Source organism: Brienomyrus brachyistius, chromosome 10 (genome assembly GCF_023856365.1).
Source record: "Brienomyrus brachyistius isolate T26 chromosome 10, BBRACH_0.4, whole genome shotgun sequence".
In the NCBI taxonomy this organism is placed as follows: Eukaryota; Metazoa; Chordata; class Actinopteri; order Osteoglossiformes; family Mormyridae; genus Brienomyrus; species Brienomyrus brachyistius.
Genome location: NC_064542.1, coordinates 16649143 through 16662205, shown reverse-complemented (window position 1 = coordinate 16662205; position 13063 = coordinate 16649143). Strand labels below are relative to the sequence as shown.

Sequence of the window (13063 nt, the reverse complement as noted above, 5' to 3'; positions counted from 1 at the left end):
AATGTGACCCAATGAAATTCAAAGGGTTCAGGTGAGGTATTTAATATCTCACAAGGTATGAGTTTTTGAAAGTTTGAAATACAGGCTACATGTAACAGAACTAAAGAAAATATTTCAAATGTGTTCCTGTTTTTTCAGAAAGGACATAACCTCCCCTATGTAAAACTTTTTATTAAAACATTCCAAATGGCTGTAAACTGGACCATTTCTTAATAATTGCTTCAATGAAAAGGGAAAATGTGAGTATTTTACATACATATTAGAAAGCTTTGACACAAATTTCCAGCCACCCACTTTAAAATCAACACTCACGTTAGAAATTAAACTGCAAAAACACTTACTTTTAAATACAATCCTATTTATTGAACAAGCTGATTCAGTTATAAAATTCATGTCATCACTGGTATCCTGACTGCACCCCCACACTCTGCCATCTTAAATTATGTAGTTTGGATAGCAAAACTATGACAAAAGAACCAATCCACATTTGAATGTATTTATTTTTACATTCTCTTGGCGTAGATATGCAAGAACTGCCTCGTGCCCATTGCTTCCAGGATAGGCTCCAGACCCCCCATGACCCAGTAGGATAAGTGATTCGGAAAATGGATGGATGGATATGTAAGAAAAATTAAATGGGAAGCTAAACTTGCCCATTTTACTTGAAATGAGCATATCCATTGTAAAGTTGATTTCTCAGATACGTAGAACAGGGATTCCCCTTTGTGAAGATACCAAGCACGACAATGGTCAAAACTTTGTTTTTGCCGATCTGTTACTTTCACAGACGGATGCGTGCAGCAGTTCCACACTAGTGATGGTGGCACAGTACACAGTAATGACACCGTCTCATGGATTACACTTCAACAAATACTTTTTATGTGACAGAACCACAAGCTGGCAATAAGGATCACCAAGGATTCTGGGAAAACTGGGCTGAAAAGGCCATGCGAGCCCAAGGAAAGTTCCCTGGCTGCCGCCCTCCAGACATCATTACATTACTCAGACCTATGGCTTTTTTGCCTTGTGTATGTAAAATTACTGGGAAATATCTGAAGGGAAGAAGGGCAAAGGTGGGTAGCCAGATCTCTCAGAGCATCGTAGAGGTTGACAAAATACAAAGAACTTGAAACAAAACAATACAATTTTATAGGATCTCTGGAGATAGGGAGTGTGTTCAGCTTATAATACTTTCACTTTAAAAGAATAAAAATGCCTGTGTAGCAGGTGTATACTCTAACTTCATCAGATATCAATGAAAGACACAGACTGTCAGCAGGAGGTTTCTAATGCATGTATTTGGACTAGCTAGCACTGGTTAAGTCAGGGCATTCTGTTGTTACGGTAATGCCAGTTTAGCTACACATGTACGAAGTTCCACACCTATTATGGCCAGTTTTCTCTTACAGGAGCAATGTGGATTCCGTCTCTAATTCAAGCCCTGACGTATATGCACTGCAGCCATCTGTTGTCCTGGTCCTCTGTGGGTAGCTGGAATGACACGCATTGTACCCTACCTGGGAACTACAGAGCTACAGCTTTGGGCCGAAGCAGTGGTTCTGATCCAGGTGACAGTGAGATGTCTCTGATGAGGGTAGAGCTAGACCAGACTAGCACACCCAGTCCTTTATTAGAAAGGAAAACATCTCTCATGCCCCTTGGAGGTCAAAACCATAAGCTAATTATGTGTATGGGCAACAGACACAGCAAAACTGGACATCTGGAGCTTAGACAGTGCAAAAGCAAAGAATGGAGAACACTGGGGTGATTAAACACTGGTCACAGTTGCTGATATAGAACAAACAGAAACTGGGGAGAATTAAGGGTATTCAGTTCTGGTCATCAAAGCTACAGGGTACGCCATCCTTGGCTCGACCTCAGTTCAAGTCAGCTTTTTATTTTAGTCAACAATCCAAATACCGAGCTGTCTCACCCGGCATTTGAAGTGTCAATCAGTTGCTAAAATGTCCTTTAAAACCCACAGCACTTCAGCTAGCAGAGGCTGAAGCTAAGTGTCCCTGCTGCATGAGGATAAGCCTGATAGGAAGCCTGTGAATCAGTCCATGAGCCATGCAGTCTTCTCCCAGCCCACTCACAACTCAGTCTTCTCCCCATGCAGGGGTGCACTGCCCTGGAGACCCTCCTCTGGAATGACTTCCACGTCGTCTTTGCTCTCTCCTCCCATCTCCTGCTCTGAAAGCTTGCTCTTCTTCTTCTTCTTTTTCTTCTTCTTCCCCCCCTTCTTCTTCATCAGCTTCTCCTGGCCACTGCTCTCTCCATTCTTTTTCTTCTCCTTCTTCTCATCAGTAATGCCTGCTGTCTCTCTCCTTTTCCCACTCCATTTCTCCTTCAGGCAGTCTAAAACAAAACAGCTCCCGAAATATTAAAACCACTCTCAGACATGCTATATCTAACCTGGAAAACCACTGCCAAGCATTTATACAGCCTGTAGTGTGAAGTCTCACAACTCCATAATCATTTACATTTTTTTTCCACTTTTCATAGAAACAATGACTCTGGTTCCTGTGCATGCGAAACAGGCAAGTCTATAGTCCTGCTAATGATTTTTAGCATACACACACAGCAATACGAAGCTTCTAACAAGCTAAGATGCAGACATGTGATTGGGGGGGCTTGGGGGTCCTTGAGCACGTGCCCCTTCTGCCCAAGATAAAGTCCCTCCATTTAAAAAACATAAGATCACTAAGAGCTTGTTTGGGGAGAACTCAAACAAATAGCACAGAGTTGTTAAAATCTTACCAAATCCAGTAAGTGTTCTCCCGCTAATTTCCACAAGTTCTTGAATCAATATTTAACTAATATTGAATTAACTATTTTGTTGAACAGCATCCAGACTTAGTCTCCTTTGCTTAATGCTGAACAGATTCAGCTCAGCTAACCTCTCCTCATAAGACACTCCTCTAAGACCAGGAATCATTCTTGTAGCCCTACGTTGCACCCTTTCCATGTCCTTGTTAAGGTACGGTGACCAAACCTGCACACGATATTCTGGGTGGGGTCTTACCAATTAATTATATAATCGTAGCATCACCTCCCTTGACTTAAACTCCACACACCTAGAGATGTAACATCTTATTGGCCTTTATAATTGCTTCCCCACTCAACATACTTACCAAGGTCTTTCCCATAATCAGCCACATTTATTTCAGTGGAACCCATAAAATATTGGTACTTTATATTTCTGCTCGCTGCATGGATTACCTTACATTTCTGTACATTCAATTTCATCTGCCAAGTATCAGGCCATTCGCTAAATAAATCAAGAACCCACTGTAGCCTCTGTGCCGCTAGTTCAGTATCTGCTACACCACCCAAATTTAACACAAACCGCAAATTTAACTAGTTTACTGTACATATTGGTGTCGCTGCACTATACTGCTAAAATATACTCACAAATGGCATTCTACCAGAAGCTAATGATTCAGTGTACTGGAGGAATGACTGCAGCTGGACTGGACCCCATTCAAGCAGCTCAAGAGTCACAGTCAAGGAGAGAGAAATGAAAATAGAGAGGGATCAATACCTATGTCCTGCCCCTTAAGAACATGCTTCTCACACAGGTAAGTGGTGAGGTCTTCTACTTGATCACCCTTGTACCAGTCTTCAATGACTTCCTCATACTGCTCCAACATTATATCACACTGAAAAAAGAGAGTTACAGACACGTTCAAATTAGCACAATATGAAGTCTGCTTGCCACCCTAACCTACCTGATCTTCACCAACATATTCACCCACAGTAGTGCCTGCGGTACCCAAACGCTGGGGTCTACAAACAATTTGGTTCGCGGTCAAAAATTCCGTGGAAAAAAATGCATTGGTTTGCGTACAAAATTTGGTCAACGAACAGATTCCTCAACCAGATTCCGTTTTTTTACTAGTGTAGCACTGGCGGGGTGCATATCCCAGCATGCCCTGCATATCCCAGCATGCCTCAGCATATCCCAGCATGCCCCACGTGCAGTTGTAAATGGAAGGACCACAAGAGGCAACCAACAAGCACCGAACCCAAATACACAGATGGGAAACACAATGTTGTCAGACGCCAAACTACAAGATGCAGACACAGTGGAAGAGTTACACATGCTAATTACACGTGAGGATCAGACTGGGTACACACAAGACACGAGCAACACATGTGCAACAATGGGGAAATGCAACCATTAATATTAATAAAAACAATAAAAGGATTGTTAATAAAGAGCGTGATTTCCCTGGCAAGCAAGTCTCCATGTCGCTCTCTGCTTCCGCGATCCCTCGCTCCGCCTGTCGCCACACTATACAATGTTGGACTGGTGGGGGGAAACCGGAGAACCCGGAGGAAACCCCACGACGGCATGGGGAGAACATGCAAACTCCACACACATGTGACCCAGGTCCCAGAGGTGTGAGGCAACAGTGCTAACCACTGCACCGCCATGCCACCCCCTATATTATATTATATACACACACACACATATATACACACACACACACACACACATTTATTTATTTATTTATTTATATAAATTGCTGATAATAATAAGTCCCTATAAGGTCACCTGCTTCTTCAGATCTGCCACCTCTGCAGATGTCTCGTTCCACAACTCATACGGGATATCCATCACTACTTTCACGCCCTTGTGGACCAAGTTATGCAGTGTGGAGAAGGTCTCAGACATGCCCTAAGGTTGGGGGGGGGGGGGGTGGTCAACAGGGTGAAAAATGCAAAGAAAATGGATAAGTGGTCTTGAAATATTACAAAAACCTAAATTCTTCCTGGAGAAGAAAACAATTCAGCATAGACGTTACACATAGCATAGGCCTACTCAAAGTTCCTTTGCGGCAGAGTATGCAGAGGCATACATCATACTCACAAACAAGAGTGACTCATATTTTACTCCTCTGTGTTTGTGGACCAGGTATGTTTCAGCATCCTCACCTTGGCAAAGCGGTTGCTGCCTTCCCTCTCCTTGTGCAGATTGTACTCCATGAGTCGTTGACAGACAGTCTCCATCACCTCTATGAACCGGATGTCCCTGTGTATGTGAAGCAAGCAAGGCTGCTTAAACATTACAATAAAGTTAGCAGCCTTTTGCAGAGGCCACATGGTCAAACAATGGAAACAAACCTGGCAAGTACAGAAAATGGGCAACACATCAAAATCCTCGATCATCAACAACTGGATACTAATCAAAATAGATACTCCTGCCGATCTCAACAATCTAGCAAAGCAGTAAAGTTTCTTTATGCTAATCGGGGAAAATACGTTGAACAAATAGCCTATATGACACTAGAACCTAAAGTTTCTTACAGCATATAATGTTGAACTAAGACTTCTGCTTCTCATTTCCCCCTCTTCCTAAAATACGGAAGCAGACTAGGATCTATAAGATAATGCATATGATGTTTTTTTCCTAATGTGTGCCCCAAAAACAGGTGTCTTCTTTATAGTTACATCGAGAATATTAGCATATAGCAACGCCGACCCTGGGTGCTCGCTCTTTTGTACACCCCAATCAAATGTTGCGTATAAGGCTGGCCGACCCTGTTGCAGAACAATTACAAGCATCGCCCACCAGTACAAAGTAAAACACGTTTATGTTTATAATATATAGACATACGATTTGACGTATTTTATTGGCGGTGCACCCTTCGAGTCCAGAAAGCGATAATTCGTCTCTATGACTTGCTTGGTTTTTCCAGTCTCTTCAAATGCAGATTTCATTTCGATACTCAGAAACTTGCACACTGATAAAAAAAGTAAATAAATAAACGGTGTTGGCAGACATTAATTTCCAATTTAATATGCAAAAATTAATATGAAAAGCGGCAGTTTAACTATTAAATTCATTTAAAGTGTGCCCAAATCTGACTTTTCAAAATGTTTTATGCCTCTAGCAATACACTTAATCATTAAAACACAAATAATAAACAGCACCAATGAAATGGCTATGCAACTGATAATAAATACTTTAAATAGCCCTACTTAATTTATTAAGCCGTTTTATTACGGCTAAAATCAACCTGCGTATTCTCAATATCGAAACGGACTTATACCTTCACATTTGTCAGGTAAATGTACCCATTCGGCGTCGTCGCCCTTCTTCATCATTTCCGCGACTGCAGTCAGTAAAAACACATCAACAACAAGCAATGGCTTCATCTTGATCATAATTCTTTTTCATCTAAAGCATATGCAACCAAAACTCCTCAATTTGAGTCCCCACGTACATTCAACGCATCTGCAGTACCGATATAGTACAAACCGCACTGTCACACAGCCGACCAATCAAAGGCGTAGTAGTGTCACTATTTGGCCAATCGTTAAAGCGACCGGAAACATGCGTAGTTGGTAGTTAGTGAAAACGGGAAGTGTTGCATGTGCTCTTTCCGGCGAAAGAAGCTTCTGATAACGGAGGGTAAGGGGAAGGAGTGGAGAGCACTTTTTCCAAGCCTGAGATATAGTAACGCTGATATTAGCACTAAGTGAGGGTTAGTTGCTCGTACACTGTTTACATATAAATGAGATTTGGATAATCTGAAGGATTCTGTTCTCTTCAGGACGTGTAAAGACAACTAAGCCAACTGACTGTTACATGCACATAGTTGGTGTTGTTTTGGTTCTGATGTATAACTCATGCTAGCGCTTTTTAAATCCTTTCAAATTGGTTTACATCGTTTGCATTATTATGTGCAAGTTGCCAAGTTATTATATAGTCAACAAGTGCCACCTGGTGAACGACGTTGGACTGACTTTTTTTATATATATTTCTTAAGAATATCTGAATATACCAATTCACAAGCCGCATACACACCATTTTTTTAAGAATATGGAAAATTAAAGATGGTCAAATAAAGGATCCTATTGGACGTGGTTCACTTTAATGATTCCTGACCAGATCCCTGTGATGGGTATCTGTCATTGGATATATATCTGGTCCTGTTGGGATCTTACCTACAGTTTTGAAAGAGATGTGGGAAATAATTTGCCAGCCTTTGACTTTGACTATTTCAGAAATCCTTATCTGCTGGTGTGGTACCTTCTGATTGGTAGCATGTTAATATAACTCCCATATTCAAAAAAGGGGACAGAAGTAATCCATCAAACTGTAGGCCAACTTAACTTGCATAACAGGGAAAGTAATGGAAGCTATAATCCAAGTGAAAATGGTAGATTTCCTGGATTCAAATAACATTCTGAGGGATAGCCAACATGGATTTAGGAGAGGTATCGAGTAAAATTGATCACGGGTTCAATTTTATAACCACTGTTATTCCTAATTTACATGAACGATATTGACACCAAGTTATCGTCTGCATCTATACCCAGCAGAAACCATCTATACCCAACTATTAGAAACTACCTAGATGAATATGAAATCACTACAGCACCTGTTTGACACTCCTTCACACAAATCTGGAATCAGTCTGTACACCTATAAATCAAGGTGTATATTAAGGTTGGATACGACATGCAAGGAGGTCTTTCCCTCGGTGTATTGCAAGGGAGGATATAGATGTGATGTGGACGAGAACATGTGCTCTTATCATCGTGAGCGAATAGATTGAAAGAACATAGTGGCTATTTGAAGTCATTTGTTATATTCCAATAGGTTTCATTTCAGATTTCAGCCACCGTTTGGAAAAAGAATGACATGGAATCAATTAAATTTGTTTCAAAGTATTTCTGATTATGTATCCAATTCTTTACAAGATGGTTTTGGCACATACCTTATAAAGTCAACAAATGGCACAGGCATGTAGGTTAACAGAATTACAAGCAAAGCTGTACTGTTTCACACTGATCTCCGTATTTTATATTTTGTTGTCCATTTTGTGATGATTGATTGGAAGAGCGTATACATTTGGCTGCAAGTTGTGTTGTTTGAAGACAAAATTTGCTTTTGTTACAAATTTAAAATGTTTTGGCACGATTAGAGCCAACGTTAGATAATAACGTTAGAGCCTTTTGCAAACAAAATGTGTCACTTTGACCATGAGTGCCACTGTTTGGGCCTGTGTGTTAACTGTTTTGGAAATGTGGAGTTTGAGTTGACTGCTGCATGAAAGCAATCAAGAAAAACTGTAATACTTAATGAAGTACTACTTGTGTTGTGTTAGATTACATTTACCCATTCCCATTACAATTTCTTGCTGGCTTGTAAGGGATCAAATAATTATTTCCCTATATTAATGACAAATTGATTTGTACCTGTTAGATTATGATTTTTTTCCCTGTTTGTTTTGTTGAAAATCTACCTTCTTATGTTAAATTAAATCTACCATTGAAATGATAGACTTCTCATTTCTTTATAAATGGGTGAACTTAGGAATTCGACATGGGGTCAAATAATTATTTCCCTCACTGTATATCATAAGAGCATAACAGAGCAATAAAATATTATGAGTATGATGCACATAATTCAAGGTTATTTGTAGCCATAAATAAAGATAAAAACGTAAGAGAAATGCTTGATATTAACACACCATTACAAGCCAACATCAAATACACTTGTTTTGATATCCAAATTAATATGAATAATATGAAAGAAAGCCAACTTTTAATATCTACAGAGTAGCCCAGCCTTTGTTTATATTTAACATGTTTCATACAATTATCTTTACTTCAGACCAGGGGTGTTTCTAGCTATTGAAAAAATCAGGGGTCAAGTTTACTTCAGGCTTAACCTTTTTCTTTTTCGAAGGAAGACTGGCATCATGACTAAAATACTCGGGGCTAAACTTAAAATATTTAAAACACTGAGTGATCCTGACCGGCCCTGATTGGGAGTGCCCCCTAGACTAAGACATATCCACAAAAGACGAAATCACACGGACAAGCAGGCCCACTCACATCCAGATGGAAACTATGACCTAAAGTGGTCGAATTGTAACCCAATTGAGACCTACAAACAAACACACGGATTATTGTAATCTTCTCGGCGTCTTTCATGTTCATTTTCAAAGGGCCCGTTGCTCAATCTCTGAGCAGCAGCCCCTCTGCCCTCTGAAGCTGTCCAATAGCGTTATACTACTGGGGCAGCTGGGCGATGCAGCACATTTTTAAGTAGCACTGCTACAAGAGGACAGCACAGAAAATTTTATTTCAGCTTAGTGAGGGGAAAGAAGTATATTTGTATATTGATTTAGATAATATTTTTTGCAATACTTCGAAACTGACAGTCAAGACCAAGGCAAGATCAAGACAAAATAGGGACGACACCAAGATGAGGCTGAGATCCGGTTGAGCGGTCTTAAGGCTGGTGTCAAGACTGGTCGCAGGACCAAGACCAGATCTCAAGGACTACAACTCTGATATAAATGAGTTTTTAGTCTGTGTAAATATCTAACATTACAGTTTCTCTCGATTACTTTGGAGCATTTCTCAAATGATAATTACCATTTGTGAAATGGCTCTTGTAATACCCGCACCGTAATGCCACTTCTGTACAGCAGACCGTCATTCCTCCTTGCTTCACGCAAATTTCCAAATGTTTCAGTATATATATATATATATATGCAAATGGTTTTATATAACTGTCATCATTTGGCACAATTTTTAGTTGCTTTAGTCTTGTTGGTCAAAATAGATTATGTAGTTTCCCTTTGTAATCATTTTACACCCAAAACTATGTAGGTATATGATCATCGTGTTAGCTACCCCAAGAAAAACAGTTAACCAAGCTTTCAAAATGTTTTTGAAATATATTCCATAAACTGCAGTGATACGGCATTGTTGTATTTTTGGTACCCAAAGTACATAATTTTGTTGTTCTTCTATTGTCATGTTGCTGTTATACGGTGCTTTGTGACTTTTTTGTTTGCTTGTTATTCTGTGTCTTGAGATCTGAGGAAGTTACATGTGCATGTAAGTGCTTTTTGAAACTGGTGCCTTTGATAAGAGTAAGTAACAGTTTGCAAAAGATTCAGTCAGTGACACTGAGAATGTGGGAACCGACTACCATTCATTTACACTGACATTTTAACAACATACCAAAGCATTTTGACTCTCAGTGTTAAAACAATGCTGACTGTACTTTCCATTCTGATGGCTTTTGAGATATGAGTTAAATGTTTTGGAATCTGTAAACGTAGGACCTACAGTATAAGGCATCTATTTCTCTGACTAGTGATTGTGATATACTTCTCCTCTTGTGAAGTTGAGTATGTGGTCATTCTTTTTTCTGTATTTATCAAATCCATTTTGTCCTTTTCTGATGCATATATGTTGGTACAAATTACACATTCACTGAAAGAACTTCGAAGCTCTTACTATGTGCCTTGCTGCTGTCCATTTTAAACTATTTGATCAGTGCTTTGAGTAATCTTTTGACCTTTTTTCAGTAGCACGTAGGGTTGCACTTACAGTCTAAGCCTTCTTTTCTAAATTTATTAACTGTGATATTAGGATTTTTTTAAAGTGGAAAACCTAGAGTGGTGGGTTTGTGGATGAATATGCCAGTCCAACGCAATCACAGCAATCTTTATTTTCTGTATGTAGCACTGTTTTAACCAGAGGGTTTACAAAGTGTTTACAAATGAAGGAAAATAAAAAAATTAAAATAAACACAATAAAAGAAACAAATAAATAAGCAGCAGAACCACTGGACATTAACCGCCCACGTTCTACGTAGGGCACTCCGGCCCTAGAAAGACTGGCATGGACCGATAAATAGTCCCACATATGTTTGGACACAAAAAACAGAGAGACAGAGATAATTACTACATACAGATATGTCAGGACCACTGATGCACAGAGGTGCAGGATAAATTCTTTGCCACATGTAACTCAGAAAGTTGAAAGCAAACCTCCCACCTTCATATGTGCAAAGACTCAAAGACATGTACAGTTAACTTGACAATGCAGACACAAAAGGTGAGAGAATGACTCAGGTAGAGGTGTAACAATGAATTGGTTACTAATGTGGAAAATTCTTGCATCGATCTGTTAAGTCAGAATAGTCAAAGTAATATAAACATACTCCTATTTCTGGGTTGCGGGTGAACATAAACACATAAGAAATTTACAAACGAGAGGAGGCCATTCGGCCGATCAGGCTCGTTTGGGGAGAACTTAACTAATAGCTCAGAGTTGTTAAAGTCTTATCTAGCTCTGATTTAAAGGAACCCAGGGTTTTAGCTTGTGTTGCACTAGCAGGGAGACTATTCCGTACTCTAACTACACGCTGTGTAAAGAAGTGCTTTCTCAGATTCATTTTAAAATGTTCTTCCTCTAATTTCCAGTTATGGCAACGAGTTGTAGTATTTAAACTAATATTTAAATATTAGTTTCAATATTTCCGCATCTGAACAGCATCCAGAACTGTTAGAATCTTATATACCTGGATCATGTCCCCCCTTAGTCTCCTTTGCTGGAGGCTAAACAGATTCAGCTCAGCTAACCTCTCCTCATAAGACATTCCTCTAAGACCAGGAATCATTCTCATCGCCCTACGTTGCACCTTTTCCAAGGCAGCGATGTCTTTCTTAAGGTATGGTGACCAAACCTGCACACATTATTCTAGGTGGGGTCTTACCAAGGAATTGTACAATCATAGAATCACCTCCATTCAGTTAAACTCCACACACCTAGAGATATAACCCAACATCCTATTGGCCTTTTTTATTGCTTCCCCACACTGGCAAGAGTGGGACATGGAAGCATCAACATACATACCGAGATCTTTCTCCTAGTCAGCTACCTTTATTTCAGTGGAACCCATAAAATATCTGTACTAAAATATCTGTACCTGTGTGCTACAGGTAGATGCACAAAGCAGCAGTGTTAGCAAGCAAATTTCCGAAATGATGTAGTGACGGACAAAAGGATACCTCTTGAACTTATTTATGACTCCACTAGATGGTGCTCTTGCTTTGTTTTGTGGCATGCTTTGTTCCCTTTTTTGAACAGAAAACACCATCCAGTGGGGTCAAAAAATACACGTGTCATGAGGCGTCATTTTGTCCATCACTAGTACGATGGCAGTGGAAGGCTCTCACTAATTTCTATAAAGGATGTGCTACTTGATGATCCTTGAGCTTTTTTTTGGAAACTTGCCCCTATTTTGCAGTGCAGACTGCTCCTGTAATGGTCAAGATAATCTTTGCCCTATGACAATTTCGGGAAACTCCTCTGTTTTGTTCTTTTTGCCATGAACAAGCCTTTTAAACTTGATCAATATTGCAAATTAGCAGCACCAGCACTAAAAACACAACTACTGAAATAATGGAGATGATTACATTGGACAATCAGTGAAGACTGCAGAGCCCAAGGCTGCTAATGGAGGACAAGGACGAGGGATTTCAGTGCCCTTGATTGTGTACAGGGTTTTAAATAATTCCCTGAACAAAATCCAAACACTAGACTGTTAGTGTTTGAGGTTTGAATGTGATTTAATTTTGTTGAGAGATGTAGCAAAGTTATAGTCATAGTATAACTTTGGTTACGCTGAATTTGGACTATAGCCAAATTTGTTTGTTTAAAACTATTGCATGAATCATTTAGGAGAACAAAAAAACAGACCTTAAAATAAGTACATGCACTAAAAAAACCAAAATCTTTTAGTGTATAATTTAGTGTAAAAGTTGAAATTATACACTATTCCATGATTGACTAACAAATTCAGCCCCTGAATTTTTTCTACTGCTGGGATCCAGAGAACATTTCTGGCACAGCTGTGGAAGGCGTCAGAACACTTGTTGGGTCATGCCTTGGGTGCTGGCACCCTTGGAGACTGAAGTGTAAAGCATATGTGAAAGGCGGCCAATAGGGAGGCTGCAGCAGGTGTGACAGCAGCCTGTCGCGTCACTTCCAAAGAGGCAGATGGTATGTAGTCAGGTGTGTAACTTTCTGCTGTCATTATCGACCACAGACACCCCGGCTGCGTGCTCTTCTGTTCAAACTGGCTTCTGAAGGTGCTTGCTCAAGTAACTACCTTTATGCATGAGGGTATGTGTGCGTAATCCTTATGTATAGACATTCGTTGTCTCAAGGATGCACTGACTGCATGTGTATCTAATGGAACTGGCGCTCGATTTCGTGAATGAGTTTAGACGTTTTA

General features: G+C 39.8%; 1 protein-coding gene across 1 annotated transcript; it reads right to left on the bottom strand.

The window, feature by feature from the left end:
* Positions 1-341: 341 nt before the first annotated feature.
* Positions 342-6284, bottom strand: LOC125750916 (protein canopy homolog 3-like). Its single transcript, XM_049029278.1, has 6 exons — positions 6060-6284; positions 5624-5750; positions 4942-5038; positions 4562-4684; positions 3545-3662; positions 342-2358 (listed from the first exon to the last, which is right to left on the bottom strand). Exons 1-6 carry the CDS (start codon positions 6172-6174, stop codon positions 2093-2095), a joined length of 846 nt encoding a protein of 281 aa, XP_048885235.1. The 5' UTR covers positions 6175-6284; the 3' UTR covers positions 342-2092.
* Between the last annotated feature and the right edge of the window lie 6779 nt (positions 6285-13063).

Excerpts from the sequence above, each read along its gene's own strand:
- LOC125750916 (XM_049029278.1), bottom strand. The coding sequence starts at position 6,174 with ATGATCAAGATGAAGCCATTGCTTGTTGTTGATGTGTTTTTACTGACT. Across the intron at positions 3,663-4,561 it reads TGGCAGATCTGAAGAAGCAG|TGTGATATAATGTTGGAGCA; the intron begins GTGACCTTATAG and ends CTCTTTTTTCAG. Across the intron at positions 2,359-3,544 it reads TCTTAAGGGGCAGGACATAG|ACTGCCTGAAGGAGAAATGG; the intron begins GTATTGATCCCT and ends GTTTTGTTTTAG.